Source organism: Pyrus communis, chromosome 5 (assembly GCF_041283825.1).
Source record: "Pyrus communis isolate YQ-2024b chromosome 5, ASM4128382v1, whole genome shotgun sequence".
Taxonomy (NCBI): Eukaryota; Viridiplantae; Streptophyta; class Magnoliopsida; order Rosales; family Rosaceae; genus Pyrus; species Pyrus communis.
Window position 1 is genome coordinate 12571664 of NC_142569.1, and position 22350 is coordinate 12594013.

Genomic DNA, 22350 nt, shown 5'->3' on the forward strand with positions numbered 1-22350 from the left:
ACAATACACATGAAGAGAAGATACATTTTTTAGCATTCTTCTATTTATATTATAGCACGTGGTATACTAGCTTATATCATAAATAGACAGAAAAATTACTCACCAAATACAATAAAGAATGCTCCTAAATAACTAAGCTACAAGCTCATTACATTGTCATTTTTCTTTTGAATATTTAGCAATAAGCCTTCAATTTTAACCCAAAATTTATCTAATGTCCCATTTTGGGGTCTTACATTTGTTTTTACAAATTTCACCTAATTCTTTTATTTGGAACTATGTCATGTTTTGTTATGTACTGGTAGGTATCAAGTTTGGTATCAAGGTATGAATGCAATGCGCACTTGTTCAAAGGCCAAATATAACTAAATGCTTGTATAAATATTTGGATAAGAATGTTCTCCGCAATAGCTACATACAACTGTCTGTTTACATCTCACATTACACACGTTAGGCAATCGAAACATAATAAAGTTCAGCACTTAGCTACTCTCTTTAAATATCAAATGGTATGCGAGATAATTATTTTTAAATATCTAAAGTTATTCAGATTACGAATAAAAAAAATCACAACCTAATAAAACTCATCGCCCTACTATAATTCAACATAAAATCGACTAAACTCTTTCTCTCAATTTATGTTGTTATAGAGCCTAGTTCATCAAATTGACATTCAACCACCACTAATCACATTGTTAACCAAATTAAAGTGAAATTATATTTTTAATTTTTGAGATCAAAGTGAGATCTATTATATGTTCAAAAAACAGATTAATGGATGTGTGTGGCACAAGATAGTTTCATGTCTTTTAAGGAAGAAAACTGTTTTTAGCACTTTAAAAATCTTATTCTACACTCCTAGTAATTTGTTTTTTTTTCTTCTAATTGTAGAAAGTTTGAAGTGTAAAATGAGATTTTTAGAATGTGAATAACGATTATCTTAAAAAATAAAAATTGTTAACACCTATTATCACCCGGTGGGTCCCACAACAGAGCAAAACCCAAAAGCCTGATGTTGACACTCCGAACCAAAATCCGAACCTTATCCCACAGACAATAAACTCCCCCAACCGTTACCACTCCTAGCCTAGCTTTGGCTCCGAACCTAAAAACCAGCCTCTGTTAGAGCATTCCCACCGTAGCAAATTGCTCGGGGGACAGTGTGCAAAACAAAGGCCCGAGGGCCGGTGGCAGGCCTCCAGCGTGAGGAAGCCCGTCGGATGGGGGAGGCCCGAGCAAAGGGCCCGTGAGGGATTGCCAGCCCTTGAGCCCGAGGTGGGGATGACGTCATGCTGACGCCAGGGTGGCGTCAGCCTAATATTTTATTTTTTTGTGTCAGGCGCGTGCACCCCACCCGCGCGTGGGGGCGCGTCCCGACAGAAAAATCAGAAAAAAAAGGGTTTTGTCAGTGACCGTTGGGAAGCCACGTGGCTTCCCACGGTGCGTTAGATCTTAACGGTCACTTAATGTGGACCGTTAGATCTCAACGGTAAAAAAAAAAAATTAAGTCAGATTTAATATCCACCGTTCGATCTGAGATCAACGGTGGATATTAAAATGCTTTATATATAAAAAAATAAATGAAAAAATAGTTTTAAAAATCTGAAAAGTTACCGTTGTGCCACGTGGCACAATCTGGAGCGTTGGAATTCAAATTTTTTTATATCCAACGGTAGAGATTAATTAATTGAATAAAAAATTCAAAAAAATTCAAAAAAATTCAAAAAAAAATCTGAAAAATCTGAAAAAAATTGTAAAAAAAATTGTTTTTACTTTTCTATAAATACCTTCTCATTATCATCTACCTTACACAACAATTTCATATTTTCTCAATTACTTTCAATCACATTCCTTTCTTTGTGCATAATGCCACGTGGCATCCCGTCATTCGTTACAAATCTGATGAAAATCTATCCTCAAAGATTTTAAACAGATTATGACACGTGGCATGCCGTCATTCGTTAAAAATCTGATGGAAATCTATCCTCAAAGATTGTGAACCGATTATGACACGTGGCGCGACGTGATTGGTTAATAATCTTATCAGAAATCCATCACCAATAATTGTATTATTTTGTAATATTTTGTATTATTTAATAATACTTCGGATAATGACACGTGGCGCAACGAGAACGATTAAAAATCTTATCCGATATTACAATAAAATTATTTTGTATTATTTTATAAATAAAAAAAATACTAATATTTTATTGCCTATTGCCAGGGCTATTGAAGTGTAACGGTGGAGATGCAAATTCTATTGCCAGGGCTACTTACTGTTCATTAAGGGCAGTTACTGTTCATTAGGTGGATTGAATAGTGTATTGCCAGGGGGAGGGCTGCAACGCTGGAGTTGCTCTTAATATCTTCGTTGGGCGATTCCTCCTCCGCTTCTCTTTAACTGTTATAAATCTGGAAGGTCCCTCTTCCTACTTCAGTTACACTCTAAGAACAAGAGTCCATTATTTTCTCGGGGAAATTATCCACACTGTATGAACTCAATTGAGCATGTAAGGTCTCGGATCACTCTAGCTGCGCGAAATTTCAATTTGTTTGTGCTTTTGTTTTTCAGTTTTGGTTGATTCAGTTCGGGTTAGGGTACATGAGGTGGAGATCTCCCGAAATGGCTGTGTAGGATTTGATCGGTTGGCTCACTGGTATGGTTTTCAGCTGAATTCCGATGGAAATTGTCAGAACTCTGTGATTGTTGTTTTTGTTTTTGAGTTTTTGCTCTGTTTGGTTGCTGGGAAAATCCAGGACGATGGAGGGAGAAAATTTGTGAAGTTGCGCATTATCTAGTTTTGTATTAGCGACATAAAAAAGTTCAATGTAATTCCTAAAGATGATAATTGAGATAATGATTGTGAACTACTCATAGTAACGGTTCAATTCCCATTTTTGACTGAAATTAAGGGGGTGTAGTCAAATTAGGATTTGGTGGGATTTTAATAGATTTTAAAATTTGGGTCGCTTAGAGTTTTAAAAGAGGATTTTAAAAGATTTTGAAATTCTGGTGTAGTCAAATTAGGATTTAAGAGGATTTTGAAGAATATATCCAAATTCAGAGGTAGTTGATTTAAGAGTTTAAAAATACATTCAAATCTAGATACAGTGAGAATGTCAAAGATTTATTAGGATTTTGAGGGATTTGAAGGTGGGTGGTATAAATACAAAGTGCCATCAAGAATCCAACCCTACCCCATGTGATTTCTTTTCACATTCATCACAGAAGTGGAACAATTTTGTCTCTTATCTTCCTCTATCGCCACAAGGTATTGCAGTATCTTTATGAAACTACAAAACTATTTGGCTGTGGCCAAATAGAAAATTCATAATCTGTTATTCTTCTGTTGTATCTTTATGAATTACAAAACTTTTAATTTTTTTTTTTTTAAAGGAAGGCCTGAGAAAGTTGCAGGTATTATACATATCCTTCTGTACTCCACGGAATGCCTTTATACATTTGTTTTGCCATGCTTTATGGGATTGTGTTACTCTGTCCTTTACATTTTTTTTCCTTCCACTTGTTTCTTTGTAATTATATGTAGCAACGTAATTTTCATGGATTTAAAAGAACTTATAGAAATGAATAATTCAACATCTTTTAGGAAAAGTTAACAGAAAATGTATCTATGAATTTGTGTTCTCTTTTATGTATGGAACATAGAGAAAACAGACCTTAGGAAGCATTGCGCAACTGAGTCATGAGACTTGGAGTTTTTATTTGCAGCCAGTGTTGGCATCCTTAAATGTCTTTTGAATTACCGATTTAAGATATACAGGTTAGGAAGATCTTGGGTTCTGTTAGATAGTTCCTAAGAAGATTTACATGATCTTCAAAAATGGACAACTGGTATTGTGAGGACAAGTTGATTGAATAGTATTGGAAGTATGAGGTATCTGTGCCTTGTGCCCTTGCAGATTTGAGTGGTTTTTGAGGAGCTTTTAATTGGGTTCTTTTGATTTAGTTGTCTTGCTCTACTATTCTTCTTAAGTTGTGTGCATTGGGTTGAGTTTTATGCTTAATGTCATGTGTTTATTGGGTTTCCTAAATAGGTACTGAAGCTGCAAAAATGAAGATGCGTGTGGGATGAGTTTATCCCATATATTTGTCATTTAGTTTGTTATGTTTTGATTGAACATGTGCATATCTCTTCATGTAGGAATTATTTGTACATTATATGCTGGTAGTGAGCAAATTATAATCTCGTAATGTTATGTGATAGATCATCCCACATGCATTGGGTAGTTTATATAATGTCTCAATCAAGCATGGAAGCGGAAGGTGGGGAAGAAATGGAAGTGGACGAAGTGGATGAAGAAATGGAAGTGGAGCAAATGGTGGAAGAACAAATTGAAGAAGAAGAAGAATTTGAGGAAGAACTTTATGAAACCATTAAATATTTATTGATTGCAATTCAAGCTATAGTCCACGTGCTAAAAGAGTTTATAATTACATTTGGACAACCTATTGAACGTCCTTTAAATCGACGATCAATTACTGTAGAAGGATACAATTATATACATATAGTATTGAAAGAGGACCGCCCAGAGGATTTCCAGCAAAGGTATAGAATGTATCCTGATGTGTTTGTGAAGTTATGCACTATTATTAGAGAAAAAACACTCTTACGAGATACAAAATTCATTTGCATAGAAGAAATGCTTGCAACATTTTTGCTTATTGTTGGACACAATAGTAGATATTGTCTACTACGTGATACGTTTGAGCAATCACATTGGACTGTTAGTAGAAATTGTAACAAAGTTTTGAAGGCCTTGAACACAATAGCACCGGAGATGATGGCCAAACATGGATTAGCATTGCCATCTAAAATAAGGGAAAGTACAAGATTTTACCCTTACTTGAAGGTATGTATAGTGTGTCGTTTTTTTATTTTTTATTTTGTATCATTCTAATTTATTCCAAATGATAAACTTAACATTGGAGCTATTGATGGCACACATATCCCAGTATCAGTGTCCGGATGCGATGTAAGTAGTTATCGTAATCGTAAGGGTGTCATATCACAAAATGTATTAGCTGCTTGTAACTTTGATTTGGAATTCATGTACATCCTTAGTGGGTGGGAAGGATCGGCTCATGATTCAAGAGTACTAAATGATGCTTTAACAAGAAGGAATGGACTTAAAGTGCCACAAGGTATCAAATTATTATTTATCATTTTTATTATTATTTAATTTCTCATTAATCCATTGAGTTGCATACTAAAATATATATTATTATGTAAATTTTTTATAGTAGATTGTGGATTTCCAAATAGACGTCAATTCTTAGCTCCTTATCGAGGAATCCGATATCATCTCCAAGAGTATAGTGATTCAGGTTGTGAGCCTAGAAACGAAAAAGAGTTATTCAATCTTCGTCATGCTTCTTTAAGAAATGTCGTTGAGAGGATATTTAGTATTTTAAAATCACGATTCCTAATTTTAAAGATTGCACCTCCATTTCCATATGCAACACAAGCGGAGGTAGTATTAGCTTGTGCAGCAGTGCACAATTTTCTTCGCAAGGAGTGTAGATCAAATGAGTTTCCTGTTGAACTAGATGATGAATCTTCTTTGTCTCCACCATTGTCAGTTTCTGAAGGGGATCTTGACCAAGATTTTCAAATACAAGAACAACAACAGAATATTGCTAATGAATGGAGATATAATATAGCTTTGGACATGTGGAGAGATGCTCATAATGATAACAATGTGAATGAAGGATAATGAGTCACAAATAATTCTAGTGTGGTAGTGATGAATTTCTGATGATGTTCTTGTAATGTTAGGTTTTGTGGTTGCGTTTGAGAAAGCAAAAAAGAAAGAAGAAAATATTACTTGTAATGTTGAATTTCTAACTAACATAAGGTTTTGTGGTTGTGTTTGAAACTTTGAATTTGGAATTTCATCTAATTGCTTAGCTACTACGATTACATTATTATTCTATGTATTTGAGTTCATGATTGTGCTTGCTAACACTTCAAATTTATTGTTAATGGATCTCCTTTGATTCAAAAAGTTTATGTTTCTTGTGCATTATTTCATTTTATGTTAAAAGATTCAACTAATAAATCCTAAGAAATCCACGAAAGAAATCCATACAAATCCATAGAAATCTATAATAGAAATCCATATAAATCTGTCGAAATCCATATAGAATTGAGAATCTTTTAAAATCATTTGAAATATGTCACTTAAAAAAAGTCTATTAAAATCTTGTAAAATCAAAATTGACTGCACACCCATAAATTAAATTTACTTGTTAATTTAGTTGAATTTACTTTGATGAGGGAATCTCAAGCTATCGGTGATGTATAATTGCTGAAATAAACAGTGACATTGCTGGTGATTTCTTTGTTTGCACTATCTCCGTCAGATCATCCGTCCGAGGAGTCTACGGATCAATCGTGGAGCAGCTGGAGCTTGAGGGGCAGCGGGAGCTTGAGGAGCAGCCGGAGCTTGAGGAGCAGCACCACGTTTCAACGTTTCTTCCAGATTCTGTATTATGGGCACTGCAAAACAAAGGCAGCAAAAATTCACATTATTGAGTATTTAACCACATGGTTCTCCCATTTACCACAATCCTTCTATCAGTTTATAGTCATTATCTGAAATCAAATGGCACTAATCACTAATCAAATACAAATTAAGGGGTATTAAAAACAAAGGAAATAAATAGAGACGAAGAATTATAAATTAGCTTTCAGAATCAAAAAGGGCTGAGTAGTATCTAAAGGATAAATAACTTACTAATAAGAGCTCCTATTGGACTACCCATAACTTCATTAGGAAGCTGCAAAATATAGTCCGGAATGCTTGCACCCACCAAAAATTGAGCGACCTCATCGCTAAAGTTGTTGCAATTGTGAGTAAGCATACGATAGGTTTCCCGAGTATACCGGGGACTGATTCCCTGCAAATACATCTCAAACAGATCCTTGGGCACATGTGTGACACCCAAATCTACCACTTTTACTGGTGTCCCATATGCCGTTGAACCAGGAGGAGCATGTTTTATGCCTCCCCCAAAATAGTACTCATTACCATAAACCACCAATCCCGTGTGCCTGCAATTGAAAATTCACATGGAAGGTTTAATTACCTTTACACATGCCTTGCCAAGAAGAAAATACAAAATAACAATATTTCTTCATATCGAAGCTCTCATCGTATTCCAATGAACAAAAAACACTTACCATATGCCCTCGATGGCTTTCCCCAAGACAGCCATGGACAAAGGCCTAGCAAATCCTTGGCTCAGGTCATATACATTTAGAATAACCTTGTGACCCTCCTGCAACCAAATTAATACATCAATTCAAGAACTGCATTGCAAAGCAAGAAAAGAAGTCAACGCAATGATATGCCAAAATACAACAAATATAACAGTACACACCTCTGCCATCTCTGCGGTCCAATATCAAAATGCTCAGTAGACAAAAATGCGGGGTATTGAGCTAATGAAGATCGCGTATTCCAATCATACTGATAAAGATAACAATTAAAGAAACATCGTAAGGGCCAAAATTCAGGGACACTATGATTGCCAGAATCGACATATAAATGCCCGAATTCTAAATTTTGCAAATTGCTAATACAAGTTAGAAAAATACTACTTCTGGTTGCTCCTGTGCTTCAACCACCTTCACCAGAAAACTTAAAAATGCACAAAAATCACCAAATTGTATACGCAAAACAGTTTTATTTGTTTAACATCATCAACATACTTCCTAATTGCAAAACAAAACCAGTAATTGGGAATCAATTACACTAATTATCATACAAATCATTAAATCAATGAACAAATCCTGAATTACCCGCCAAAAGCACCTTTTAAATATTCAAATCTAGCAATTACATTCAGCAATCTACCTTAAGCATTGGATCCCACAGATCAAACCAAAAACCCTAAAAATTCCGCAAAAAATTCCAAAATTTAAAGTTTAACTTTTTCTACAAACTCTCAACAAAATCGAAAAATTTATAAAGCGCATTACGTAAAGCAAATTCGATTAAACAACTGAAAGGCTGATGGATGAATATTAGGGTTTCAATTGCGGTTTTGTAACGAGAGAGAACGTACCTGAGCGCGAAGAAGCCACGAAGAGAAGTTCTCGCTTTTCTGCGACTTGCGTGAGCCGGTTCGGATCCGTCTGATAGCACCAAACCTCAACAAACCTTTTCTCAACCTGCAAGTTATGGAAGAAGAGAGGGAAGGAGGGAGGGAGGGAGGGAGGGGGAGAGAGAGAGAGAGAGAGAGAGAGACCTTCCCACAATCCAGCCAATTCGTTTCGTATACGTTTGCACCATCACCAATGACCAAACAACTTGATTAACTACTAATTAGTACTAATAAGCTTCTTCTAATTGCGATCAAGGTAATCACAGTCATAATACTATCGCGTTAAACACTTCTCCAAACAATTGGGAAGGCAAGTTGGATTCTGGTCCCTTCTATGACCTTTTAGAACTTGCTAACCAGTTATGTTGGGACACATGGATTGCTTTCAAAGGACACGCGCTCTCTGGAAAATAAAATATTATTTTACTTTTCTTATTTTTGGCGCGACCTCCCCCTAAACTCTTACCGCAGGCCTTTCCTTGTATTATAAGATGAATATAAATTATGTTGAAAATACTGATGGGTAGTGAATGCCCATAGTATCTTGGTGGAGTTTTTTAATGCCCTCACATATTGGTTTTTAATATTGACATTGTTTATGACTATACACACACATTATTAATTTCCATAACAGATTGAAATTGACTTTGGGGATGCTATCATATTTTCCAAAAGAGTGTTATAATTTTTCAATTTATAATTAATGTATCAGTATTGGAGTTGCTCTATAAATAGAGCACTCCGTATGCTTTCAAGGTACACAGAGAAAATCATAGAGAAAAACATACATATTGAAAAAAAGAAAAATAAATAACATAATCTATTCTTCCGTCTTTTATTTGTCATTCACTTAAGTTATAATTACGGTGTACTTTACATCTACCTCGTATCTATCACTAAAAAGGTTATCTCTCTAACTTTTACATATTTATAACACGTTATCAGCACTAGTCTCTAAATATAACTATTCTCTCATTTCTCTTCGCCAAACGAAAGAAAGAAAAAATGTTTCCTCTAAGGTTTTTACTGTTCATCTTCTTCCTCTGCCTCAACTGCACGATATACCCTCACGACGAACTGTTTGCTCCATGCCTACTCTTAGTTTTTAACCTAACGGTTACATACATCTTTGATTTCTTGTTTGGTTTGCATATTGCTTTCAAAGCCCACGGGCTCTCTGGAAAATAAAATATTATTTCACTTTTCTTATTTTTGGCGCGACCTCCCGCTAAACTCTTCCCGCAGGCTTTTACTTGTATTAAAAGATGAATATAAATTATGTTTCTTGGTGGAGTTTTTCAATGCCTTCACAAATTGGTTTTTAACATTGGCATTGTTTATGACTACACACACATTGTCAATTCTCATAACATATTGAAATTGACTTTGGGGATGCAGGAAATCATATTTTCCAAAAGAGTGCTATAATTTTTCAATGTGTAATTAATGTATTAGTATTGGAGTTGCTCTATAAATAGAGCACTCCGTATGCTTTCAAGGTACACAGAGAAAATCATAGAGAAAAACATACATACTGAAAGAAAGAAAGATAAATAACATCTTCTATTCCTCCGTCTTTTATTTGTCATCCACTTAAGTTATAATTACGTTGTGGTACTTTACATCTGTCTCGTATCTATCACTAAAAATGTTATCTCTCTAATTTTTACATATTTATAATAAATTAGGTTTTTTTTTTTTTCTATTTTAGGAAATTTAATTTAGGTGATAATTTTATATATTTAGACACGAGTTGATTTTTTTTTTTTTTTTTGGTTAACCATGGGTTGATGTTTTGAGTAAGATTCTAAAAGACGTTAGGCGCTAGTCGGACGACGGGTTGGGGTTTAACGCCTAAGCGGGCGTCTAGGCGAATTTAAGTAAATCTATTATATTTTGTTTAAATAAGTGTCCGGTTATACTTAAAATATATATATTTCATTATAAACTACAAAACATAATGACAGATATCTTATGAAGTATTGAAACATAATAAAAATATAGGACACACATATAATGTATGTTCATTTAAATACGCAACAAGTCTCTTACAATTTATTAAAAAAAATGCAAAAAGAAAATTATCTATTTTCTGTCTAAATAAGTCGCAACATAGGCGGGTGCCTAAGTGGGTTTGGACGGGCTAGACGGGTGCCTAGGTGATCTAAGCAGGCGCCTCAGCAGGTATAGACGTTCTTTTTTAATTTTCAAACGTTTAGGCATTAATTGAGACAGTAAACAATTGCCTAGTGCCTATGCAACGTTAGACGGAGATTTTTAAATAAGTGATTTTGAGATGAATTTTCAACTGGTATCAACAAAAACAATTTCTCTTTTGAAAAGAATTACATTCCAACGCCATTTCTTTTGCAAGCAAAAGGTTGCACCGAAAACTGAAAGAGCGGAATGGTGGTTTAAAGTCAGTACCATTTATTATAATTTTCTTGATTTATTAAAAAATTATTGATTGATCAATCACAATATTTAAAATATTTTGTAAGCTTTAATAAATTACCCTTTTTTCTAGAATGAATTTTTTTTTCTCTTCACTGGGCTTCTACCATTTTTAGGTGAGATATTGTCATTTTCTTTGTTTATTTTATGGAAGTGATAATGGGGAAGAGAAGATTTGAATAGGAACCTCTTGTGAGAGACGTTTTAACATATTCGGAACACAAACTGGAATATTATGTGTCACAATACACGTAGAAAGATGATATATTTTTTAGTGTTCTTTCATTGGTGTTGTGACGTGTGGTATACCGGCTTGTATTATGGATAGATAGAAAAATTTCTCACCAAATAAAAAAGATGATGCTCTCGAGTCTCAACCAACTAAACTATAAGCTCATTATATTATCATTTTGCGTAAATGACAAAAAAACTACCTCAACTATTGGTGTCACGACATTATCATACATCATCTTTTAAAATTGACAATATCATACCTCATCTTTAGAATTTGGTCCAATGTTATACCTTCCGTTAGCTTGGCCGTGAATTTCTCAGTTAAATGTTGACGTGGCTTGATTTGAGACCCATTTTCTATTAAAAAATTAATAAAATATTAAAAAATAATAATTTACCTAAAAAAAAAAAAAAGCCCAATCTTCCCTAACCCCTCCCCTTTCCCCTTCCCCTCATCCTCCTGCCTTTTCTCCCCCATCTTCATCTTCTTCTCCCGACGCCCTACCTGCAACCTAGAAAAAAAAAAAAAAATCTCAGTTCATCTTCCCTCCGCACCCACCCTCTTCCCTCCTCTACACACCCCACTCCTTAAATCCACACACCCATTCCCCCAATTTTTTTCGCGCCCAGGTTCTCCATTTGCGAGATCGGCCTGGTGAAGGGGGTTTCCCGATTCCAACTCACGAACCCGGCGATAGCGGCGTAGACATGATTTGGGTTTTTTTTTCTGGGTTGCAGGTAGTGTGTCATATCCCGGCCCGACCCCGCACCACATCTCGAGTTCGATTCCACCGTAGCACGATATTATCCGCTTTGGGCCCTTACCACAAGCTCACAGTTTTGTTTTTGGGAACTCACACGAGAACTTCCCAGTGGGTCACCCATCATGGGATTGCTCTCGCGCGCTACTCGCTTAACTTTGGAGTTCCTATGGAACTCGAAGCCGGTGAGCTCCCAAAAGGCCTCGTGCTAGGTAGAGATGAGAGTATACATATAAGGCTTACATGATCCACTCCCCTGGGCGATGTGGGATGTTACAATCCACCCCCCTTAGGGGCCCGACGTCCTCGTCGGCACACTTCCGGGTAGGGATTGACTCTAATACCAAATTGTCACATGTCGCCCCAGGCCCCCACCACATCCCGGGCTTAACTCCACCGTAGTACGATATTGTTCACTTTGGGCCCTTGCCACACCCTCACGGTTTTGTTTCTGGGAACTCACAAGAGAACTTCCTAGTGGGTCACCCATCATGTGATTGCTCTTGCGTGAACTCGCTTAATTTCGGAGTTCCTACGGAACCCAAAGCTAATGAGCTCCCAAAAGGCCTCGTGCTTGGTAGAGATGGGAATATACATATAAGGTTTACATGATCCACTTCCCTGGACGATGTGGGATGTTACATAGTGGGTGCGAGGGTGGGTGCGGAGGATTTAGGGAAGACGGGAGGGGGGAAGAAAGGGGTGGTTGCAAGGAAGGGGGGGTTAGGGAAGATGAAGATGGTTTTTTTTTTTTTTTTTTTATTTATTTTTTTTTTATTTTTATGGGTTGCATGTTGGGCTCAGGTGGGGGAGAAGAATGGGTGGGGATGAGGGGGAAGACAAATTGAAGGTGGGTGCGGGGGGAAGACAAATTGGTTTTTTTTCTTTATTTTGTTTTTGGTTTTTTTTTCTTTTTTCTGGGTTGCAGGTAGGGGGAAGAATATGAGGGTTTTGTTTTTTTTTTTTTAATTTAATTTAATTTTTCTTTATTATTTTAATATTTAAAAAATATTAAATGATTTTGTTTAGTTTTTAATAATTTTTTCATAATTTTTTTAATAAAAAGTGGGCTCTGCCTCAAGCCACGTCAGCATTTAACAGAGGAATTAACAGACATTTGACGAAAGATATAACATTGGATCAAATTCTAAAAATGAGATATGATATTGTCAATTTTAAAAGATGATGTATGATAGTGTCATGAGACCAATAATTGAGGTAATTTACTCTATCATTTTTCTTTTGATTGGGTAAAACTTTAACCCATCAATTAATTTGTTTGAGTATTTAGCAATAACCCTTCAATTTTAGCCCCAAAACTTATCTAAAAGTCCCATTTTGGGGTCTAAAATTTGTTTTTACAAATTTCACCTAATTCTTTTATTTGGAACTATGTCATGTTTTGTTGGTATGAATGCGATGCGCTTTGTTCATCAAATTATGTTGTTATAGAGCCTTGTTCATCAAATTGACATTCAAGTACCACTAATCACATTGTTAATCAAATTAAAGTGAGCAAAACTCCAAACCTCATCCCACATACATTAAACTCCCTCAATTGTTAATACTGCAAGCCTAGCTTCGGCTCCGAACCTAAAAACCAGCCTCTGTTATATCTTGGGTAAATTACATAATACCCTTTCAGGTTTGAGGTCAATTACAACCTCATACAACATCTTTAAAACATTTCACTTTCATACCTCACCTACTATTTTATTTCAATATAGTACCTCCGTTGCATTTTCCATTCATTGATTCGTTAAGAGCTGACGTAGTTGCCATATTTGTACCACGTGGTTGGCACCTATGTGCCACTTGGCAAATTTTTTTTTTAAAATAAAAAACCTAAATCTTCTCAAAAAAAAAAAAAAAAAACTGAAAAACACAAAACCCACCCCACCTTCCCCGCAACCCCTCCCTACCCCTCTTTTCCCTCCCAGAACCCATTCCCCCCCCCCCCCCCCCCCCAACTCACATCCCTCTCCTGCACCCTACCCACCCTCCTCCCTCCCTCTTCTCTCCACAGCCAACGCCCAGAAGAATTCACACCCATAAAAATGACGCATTCCTCCTTATATCCCACTCAGTCGCCGGCTGCCTCACCTCCATTGGCTCCCACCCCTTCCCCCACCTCCACCCCTCTAACCCCCCCACCCCACCCAAAACCCCAAAAAAGCCACCATAAACTTCTCCGATGACGCCTCCCCATTTGTGTTCTCAAGCAAGTTTTTGCCGTTCATCCTCACCCTCCTTCCCTTTTTCGTCCGTCCCCCCTCCTTTTACCACTAAAACCACAACTCACTCCCCCATCCCTAAAGGAAGAGTCGCAAACAACTAATAATCTGGAATTTTTAAGAAAAAGAAACCCTAATTTCCACAATTAGGAGGCGGAACTTTGAGATCAGATGCCAGAATTTGCCGCATAGTACGTTGGAGGAGAGGTCCAGCACATCGAAGAAAAGGAAGGGAGTGGGCCTTTGACGGAGAGTGATGGGCAAGAGTTATGGCGGGCGGGTAACCACAATTATTTACCCATAACCGTTTATGTTCATACCCGCATAACTGTTTATCCATTGGGTAATTGCATAAACGGTTATGCCCATAACCATAACCGTTTATAAACGGTTATCCATACCTATAACCGTGTACGCATTTAACCATAACCATTTACCCATTTAACCATAACTATTTACCCGTTTACTCGTTTTTGAACCCGTTTATCTTTTTTTTATCCATTTACCCTTTTTTTTACCCGTCTACATGTTTTTTTTTACAACTTGAAAACTACAAAAGAAAATTTTTCCAAAACTAAACACTTTGGAACACATTCAATGACAAATTATCATCGACTCATTATAATCGCGGGTAATACCTATATAACCGTATAACCTAACAGTAAATGTTTTGATGTATTTAAAGCCATATAAAAAAAAAACTCACTGACTGAATTAAAAGCCCAACTAACAGTAAATATTTTTTTTCCAAATTTACCCCTGATAGAACCCAATCAAACTCGTTCACTGTCTTTGCCTTTTTTTGTCGCATATGGGGCTTTTGGTGTTGCCTCATTTTTCACACTCACCATTGTCAGTTAGTTTTTTTTATTTTTTTTATCTTTTTTAATTATTTTATTTTTGTTGTTTTGTGTATGTGTGTCTGTGTTTTCAAAGTCCTTGAGTAATTGTAGGTTCTGTCAGGGGTAAATTTGAAAAAAAAAACATTTACACTATCAAGTTCTTTTTTTTTTTTTTTTTTTTTTTTTATATATAATTTTTTTTAAAATTTTTACATATATTAAGTTAAATGGGTAAATAGATACCCGTATAACCGTGGGTAATACCTATAACCGATGGATACCCGTTATAACCATGGATAATATCCATAACGGCCCATTTAAATTTCACGGATAAATGGTTATTCTCATAACCGTTTATTTGTCTAAACGGTTACTCATAACCGTAACCGTGAACTTTAAATGGACGGGTAATCGCGGTTACCTAAACCGATAGGTATTTTGCCCATCCCTAGACGGAAGGGGCGCCAACCTAGTCGTAGTGCATGGTGGAAGGCCATCACGAGGGGAGAATTAAGGGTTTCTGAGGGTGGTTTTGAAGGAAATAAGGGCTTCTCGTTCTAGGTTTTAACGAGTAGAAAGAGGGGACTTATAAACAATGAAAATAACTATAAACAAAAGCATTTTCGACGTGGGGCGAAGATGAGAGATAGGGAGGAGGAAGCCATTGGAGAGGTAGAGGGAGAAGTGGGTGTGGGGTTGCAGAGAGATGAGGGGGAATAAAGGGGATCTGGGTGTGGGTTTTTTATTTTTAATTTTTTTTAATAAATAATATAAATATTTTAATATTTTAAATGGGTGAAAAAAAATAATTTGCCTTGTGGTATAAATGTGGCAGCTACTTTAGCTCCTAACAGATTAATAGATGAAAAATGTAACGAATGTACTATATTGAATAAAATAGTAAATAAGGTATGAAAGTGAAATGTTTTAAAATGAAATAAAATAATAGACCTTAAACGGTATTATGTAATTTACCCTTGTATCTTCGTTCGACGATTCCTTCTGCGCATCTCTTTTCACTGTTATAAATCTAGAAGGTCCCTATCCTTACTTCAGTTACACTCTAAGAACAAGAGTCCATTATTTTTCTCGGGAAAATTATCCACACTGTTTGAACTCGATTGAGCATGTAAGGTCTCGGATCACTCTAGCTGCGCGAAATTTCAATTTGTTTGGAGGATTTGAAATTTCAGTTTGTTTGTGTTTTGGTTTATTCAGTTCGGGTTAGTATGCATGAGGTGGAGATCTCCCGGAATGGCGGTGTAGGACCTTGATCGGTTGGCTCACTGGTATGATTTTTCAGCTGAATTCCGATGGAAATTGTCAGAATTCTGTGATTTTTTTGTTTTTTGTTTTTGAGTTTTTGCTCTGTTTGGTTGCTCGGAAAATCCAGGACGATGGAGGGAGAAGATTTGTGAAGTTGTGCATTATCTAGTTTTGTTTTAGTGACTTAAAAAAGTTCAATGTAATTCCTAAAGATGATAATTGAGATAATGATTGTGAACTACTCATAGTAACGGTTGAATTCCTATTTTTTTACTGAAATTAAATTAAATTTCTTTGTTAATTTAGTTGAATTTACTTTGATGAGGGAGTCTCAAGCTGTCGGTGATGTATAATTGCAGAGAAAAACAGTCACATTACTGGTGATTTCTTTGTTTGCACTTAATAAAGGTAAAACATGACTCAGAGTAATTGGGAAGCCGATAAAATGTAAGTTTTTGGTTTGATCATTTTTCCTTTCAGTCTGCATGTAATTTCTATATCGGTATTTTTGTTGTTGTTGCTTTGTTTTACTGCCGTGAATTGATCGTCGGATTGATATTTATTGTTCACCCTACTGTTGATTTTGCTGTCTGCTGCAGGCTTGACGTTTATATTCATGACTATTTGTTGAAAAGAAAATTGCTTGCTTCTGCAAATGCGTTTATGACGGAAGGGAAGGTTGCTACAGATCCAGTAGGTAATGTTACCAACTTTTAATTCATTCTCAACTCACTTACTGATTATGTTATTTAGAAAATTCTTCTTAGCATGCATTTGCACAGCAACATTTTGTAATTGTTGTGTATGCCCAGATTCGTTCACTGGGATGACATGTTTTGATAGTTTTTATTTTTATTATTTTTTATTTCTTTAAGATTTTGTTGTGAATATTTTACAGTATATATTGAGTAATTCTCTGGAGAGTAAACCTGTTTTAGACTTGAATATGCAGCAATTGATGCACCAGGAGGATTCCTCTTTGAATGGTGGTCTGTCTTTTGGGACATATTCATTGCAAGGACAAATGAGAAGCATTCGGAGGCTGCTGCAGCTTACATTGAGGTTCCTTCATTTTGTTATATTTGGATTTTGTTATTTTAGAAATATGTTTTCAGGAAAAAAGAAATTTGTTGTTTGGGAATTTTTATTTCTTTCTGAACATGTTTTCGTCATGTTTTCATGGTATGAAGGCACAGCAAATTAAGGCAAGGGAGCAACAGCAGATACAAATGCAGCAGCTACAGCTATTGCAGCAGCACAGTGCTCAGTCACAGCGTAGGGATCCTAGTCATCCTGCTGTTGGTGGTGCTATAAATGCTATAAACTCTGAGGGTGGTATGGGGCAACCATCGGCCAGTGTGCTAGCCATGAAAATGTATGAAGATCGTATGAAACACCCTCACTTAATGGATTCAGAGGCATCCCCTTCACTTATTGATGCCAGTAGGATGGCCCTGCTCAAATCAGCTGCAAATCCACAAGGGTAACTTCTCCTTAGTTTTTGCATGTATTTGAGCTTTATTTTCATTCATTTCTTTCCTGGCCAGAATGGGTCGTTCATCTGTTTGGTTCTCGTTGATTCAGCCAGTTGGTACAAGGCAATTCTGGGAACATGCCTGCTGCCTTGCACCAAATCCAAGCACGAATTCCTTTAACCACTGTAACTACTCATTACCTTTACTATTCGTTCTTTTTTTGTTTTGTTCAAATGTATAACTCTTTGCCTCTTCTTTTCTAGCATACTGAGCAATTAGTATGTGGACTTGTGGAGATTGTAGGACATCAAAAGCGAAGTTAGCTTAGGTGCAACTCAGAAAAGTTTGCCTATGGATCCTTCATCAATTTATGGACAAGCAATTTTACAGTCAAAATCTGGACTAAGCAGTGCAGGTGACAACACTTGACCTTATCATTGTTAGATACGGCCCCACAGTTAAATATGATCATTATGCTCAGAGATTTCACATCTGAATGCTTTCTTTCTTCCTTCAGGATTGAATCAAGGTATTACAGGTCTTCCTTTGAAGGGTTGGCCTCTAACTGTAAGTTATATGTGGCTTTCTCTTCTTGGTTGTTTTTCCTTTCTAGTGTGGATTTAACTCTTTGTTGCAAAACTACTCCATAAACCATAATACAGGGAATCGACCAGTTACGACCAAATTTGGGTGTACAAATGCAGAAGCCAAATCTTCAGACCCAAAATCAGTTCCTTTTGGCACCTCAACAACAGCAAGTTTTGGCACAAGGTAATTCAACAAGTTACGGAGATATGGATCCTCGCAGATTTTCTGGACTGCCTAGGGGTAGCTTGAATGCAAAAGATGGTCAATCTACCAGAAATGATGGATCTATGTCCTCTCCAGTTTTATTGAGTTCACCAAAGGTAACCTTTCTGATGTATCTGTTAGGCACACACTTAGACAGAAAGAGTTAAAAATTTGTTAATACACTGTTGTGCATAAATATGATAAGTCTTTACCTTCCTAACTTTTGCATGTGGCGTTTTTTTTCAACAATGATTAAGAACTTAAGTATTCTAAATTTGGCATGCTATACCTGCTCAAGAATAATGAAACTTCCAGGACTTAAAGTAGGGCATACATGACCCCTTTGTGAATGTTGGGGTCTTATAGTTTAAGATGCTGTTAAATCTATTGTCGTAAATGCTTCTGCTCTATTTTCTGCAAATTTTGTCCTTTTGACTTTGAATGAGTTTCACTGGTTTGATCAATCATTATTTCATGTGATTTCTGACCGTCTGTTGACATTTATTGTTTCCAAAAAATTTGATCCTTTGAAAGGTGCAATTTTCTTTATTTGAGGCTTTTGTTGGTGTTCAACAGATAAAAATGGCTCAGATGCAGCACCCTTCCTCTCAACAACACGAACAATTACCACAACAGCAACTGCAACAGGTTGTGCATAGTTATGCAGACTTAAACTTTGTACTCTTTCTGTATGTCCTTGGTTAGGGATCCAAGTCTGGGCAAGGACAGCATTGTTATCTCTTATTTACTAGTGAGCTTGTTATGAATATTAGCTGTTTAAGAGAACCAAATTTTAGACAACGATGATATGATTTCTGCAACAATCTTATGCCTTATGAATTAGGGCCTGAAGAACTTAGTTTTGGATAAGCTGATAAACATCTATTGATGTTTTTTTTTTCTGCAGAAAAACAGAAAAAGGAAACAACACTCTTCCTCTGGACCTGCCAACAGCACTGGCACAGGAAACACTGTTGGCCCTTCACCCAGTTCGCCAGCATCAACTCACACGCCTGGTGATGGAATTAACACAGCCAATAGTATGCAGCATGTCAACAGTATGCCAAAAAGCTTGATGACGTATGGTCCAGATGGAACAGGACTTCCGGCATCTTCCAATTTACTGGTATGCTGAGTTGCTGACATTAAATGTAGATGTGAAAAGTACTTGAGCTGCCAATTTAATTATAAGTTTTCTCAAGGTTTCCAAAAAAAATTATGCTGTCAGTAAACATTGCCAAAAGACTTGGTTCTATAGTTGAGGAATCACTATTATGATTGTGTTTTGAGTATCAAATTTCATTGATATTTTATGGGTGCTGAAACGGAGAAGGTAGAAAAGCCAGAGAGACTCTTCTTCTAATAGCGTCGGATTTTGTGCAGGATGACATTGAACGATTTGGAGATGTTGGTTCTTTAGAAGATAATGTGGAATCATTTTTGTCAAATGATGGCGGCGACGGGAGGGATCTGTATGGGACATTAAAGCAGAGTCCTAAACAGCACCAAAAAGATTCTTCTAAAGGTAACTTGAGGGTTACACATTGTATTCAGAGAGTTGCTCAAGTTTCTTCACTGTACCTAAGCTGTGGCTGCATTGTCCAATTCAGGTTTTACATTTGGTGAAGTTGGCTGCATACGGACCAGAACCAGTAAAGTTACTTGCTGTCACTTCTCTTCAGATGGGAAGTTGCTGGCTAGTGCTGGACATGACAAAAAGGTATGTACATGCTATAAGAAGACATTCAAATTATATGTACACACACACACACACACACACACACACACACACGCATATCGTTCTCACGAAAAGTATTATCTACTGGATTTGACAGTTCTTATTAGTTTCGAGGTCAAGAAGTCTGTTCTACACGAGTGTGTTTGCTTGCACATGTTTTAAATTTTAATGAATGGAGAGGTCATGAGCTAAATAGATACTGCTGGTTCAGTTAATATAAGGATTTAAATGCATGTAATGAAGATGCATGATTGAGATTGGAGGCTTGAAGGAATGAGAACAATTAACATTTGTCATATGCACCAGGTTGTCCTCTGGAACATGGATACTCTGCAGACAGAGAGTACTCCCGAAGAACACAAGTTAGTTATCACAGATGTTCGGTTTAGACCAAATTCATCTCAGCTGGCAACAGCTTCAGTTGACAAATCTATACGATTGTGGGATGCAGCCAATGTAATTGTCTTTACTCTCTTTTATGTATGGTCTGAGCTGACAACAAGGGTGTACCTCTAGATGTTAATAATTTAAGATTTTTTCTTATTCTTTAGTAACTTAGTCGTTAGAAACCTTATTTTACAGACTGCATAGTTTGTGTGTGCATTTTCATTGTACTAGCGTTGTTGACTTATTAATCTTATTGTGGCAGCCTAACTATTGTTTACATGCATATACGGGGCACAACTCACCTATCATGTCCCTTGACTTCCACCCTAAGAAGACTGATCTATTTTGTTTCTGTGATCATGACAATGAAATTCGGTACTGGAATATTAACCCATTCTCTTGTATTCGTAGTTCGAAGGTTTGTAATCTTCTGTTCTTTCCTTCCAAGTTAAGGGTTTTTTTATTTGTATGAAAGCTATAGTCACCCTAAAATTGTCTTTATCATTTGGGGCAGGGAGGTACTGCGCAAGTGAGGTTTCAGCCAAGAACTGGACAACTGCTGGCAGCAGCCTCAGATAAAATGGTTTCCATCTTTGATGTCGAAACTGACAGGCAAACGCACTCGTTCCAGGTACCATGTCTGTAAATATGGGATTGACTAACTGAGATCCTGATTAATATTAATCTGTTGCTTTGGGAACAAGTGATTAGGTATTAAGAGTTGTATAATTAAATCACCGTTCTCAATCTCAGGGGCACTCTGACATGGTAAACTACATTTGTTGGCATGCAAATGGAGAATATCTGGCATCTGTCAGTCAGAACTTGGTGAAGATTTGGTCAATATCTTCGGGAGAGTGTATTCAGGAGCTCGGCTCTAACGGCAACCGGTTTCATTCGTGTGTTTTTCACCCAAGTTATTCAACTCTCTTGGTCATTGGAGGAATCTCGGTAATTTCTTAACCTCTTCTAGCAGTAGCTTTATAAACAAATAAAGTATTCATAGTAACTGCATTGACCGTGGTAACCTATGATTAGTATGTTGTTACGTAAAAAGGTAACTAATGCTAATAGTCACTTTCATCCTTGTGAGCTAGTCTTTGGAGCTGTGGAACATGGCTGAGAACAAGAGCATGACAGTGGCGGCACACGAGAATATAATCTCGGCTCTGGCTCAGTCGCCTGACACTGGAATGGTTGCGTCGGCAAGTCATGACAGCTCCGTCAAGTTATGGAAGTGAATTCAAGCTTAAAATCCTCCGAGAGCGCTTTGGGGCGGAAATCTGGAGGAGGACTGCCTGGCAGATCGAATGTGCAGTGTTCCCAAGTAACAATCTCATATGGTAATTAGATGATCCTAGTTAAACCCCTTGAGAAATAATGTAGAATAAGTTGTTTTTCTTATCTATGGGTTTAGCTCTTCTGTCTTAATATAATCTTTTAATTTTAGTTTATATATTATTAAACATTTTTTTTGTATCTATTATTTAAGTTGGTTTGTGGTTGTGGTGCTTCTAAAAAAAGTAGCATATAAGAATTTGGAACACCGGATAAAAAATTGTTTTGTTTTTTTTTAAAAAAAATTTAAGAAATTGCTGTCAATTATAGTAGAAAAACATAGGAAAACATAAGCAGAGTTTATCATGTTTCTAAAAGAAGTGTATTTTTTTTGTTTTTTCAAAGCATAGTGAATGGTGCCCATTTAATAAAATTTTCCAATGATAAGTACAGGAATTATTGTTATAATTAAGCCGACGATTGTATGCGATCCAAACTTGCTATCTCTATGATTGATATTCCTGACACAAAGCATAAACATAAGATATAAAAACTATGGTTTGAATCAATGTCGTGTCATACATTGTTGTACCGTAAAAAGAACTTCAATGGTTGTACAACTCCTCTCCTACACATATGGTCAGTGTACAAGATTGGCTTTTTTTCTTTCTTTAAATGAAAATAGAAAGTATATAAAGCATCTGGTAATTCCGTTCAGTGGGTGGTTAATTAAGTTACCGCAAGAATATGTGTATTCG

General features: G+C 36.4%; 3 protein-coding genes across 9 annotated transcripts; 2 read left to right on the forward strand and 1 right to left on the reverse strand.

Annotated features, from left to right (window-relative positions):
* The first annotated feature begins 2402 nt into the window (after window positions 1–2402).
* LOC137724782 (uncharacterized) lies at window positions 2403–4939 on the forward strand. Its single transcript, XM_088694397.1, has one exon. The coding sequence runs from the start codon at window positions 4213–4215 to the stop codon at window positions 4918–4920; it is 708 nt and encodes a 235-aa protein (XP_088550523.1). The 5' UTR covers window positions 2403–4212; the 3' UTR covers window positions 4921–4939.
* Window positions 4940–6199: 1260 nt separating this feature from the next.
* Window positions 6200–8334, reverse strand: LOC137726818 (uncharacterized). Its single transcript, XM_088694398.1, has 5 exons — window positions 8093–8334; window positions 7406–7494; window positions 7206–7303; window positions 6760–7076; window positions 6200–6521 (listed from the first exon to the last, which is right to left on the reverse strand). The coding sequence occupies exons 2-5, from the start codon at window positions 7412–7414 to the stop codon at window positions 6382–6384; spliced, it is 564 nt and encodes a 187-aa protein (XP_088550524.1). The 5' UTR covers window positions 7415–7494; window positions 8093–8334; the 3' UTR covers window positions 6200–6381.
* A 7295-nt stretch (window positions 8335–15629) lies between these two features.
* LOC137726016 (transcriptional corepressor LEUNIG_HOMOLOG) lies at window positions 15630–21793 on the forward strand. 7 transcript variants are annotated; one of them, XM_088694403.1, is made up of 19 exons: window positions 15630–15785; window positions 15875–15945; window positions 16282–16369; window positions 16522–16619; window positions 16875–16984; window positions 17119–17405; window positions 17507–17582; window positions 17701–17812; window positions 17915–17964; window positions 18102–18305; window positions 18766–18837; window positions 19097–19315; window positions 19573–19714; window positions 19800–19909; window positions 20234–20383; window positions 20577–20732; window positions 20829–20945; window positions 21068–21265; window positions 21412–21793. In XM_088694403.1, exons 3-19 carry the CDS (start codon window positions 16338–16340, stop codon window positions 21553–21555), a joined length of 2277 nt encoding a protein of 758 aa, XP_088550529.1. In that variant the 5' UTR covers window positions 15630–15785; window positions 15875–15945; window positions 16282–16337; the 3' UTR covers window positions 21556–21793. The 7 variants fall into 7 exon arrangements, with proteins under 7 accessions (XP_088550529.1, XP_068320972.2, XP_088550526.1 ...); XM_068464871.2 differs by having other exon boundaries at window positions 15631–15785; window positions 16229–16369; window positions 16861–16984; window positions 17113–17405; window positions 18060–18305; XM_088694400.1 differs by having other exon boundaries at window positions 15631–15785; window positions 17113–17405; window positions 18060–18305.
* The last annotated feature ends 557 nt before the right edge of the window (window positions 21794–22350 follow it).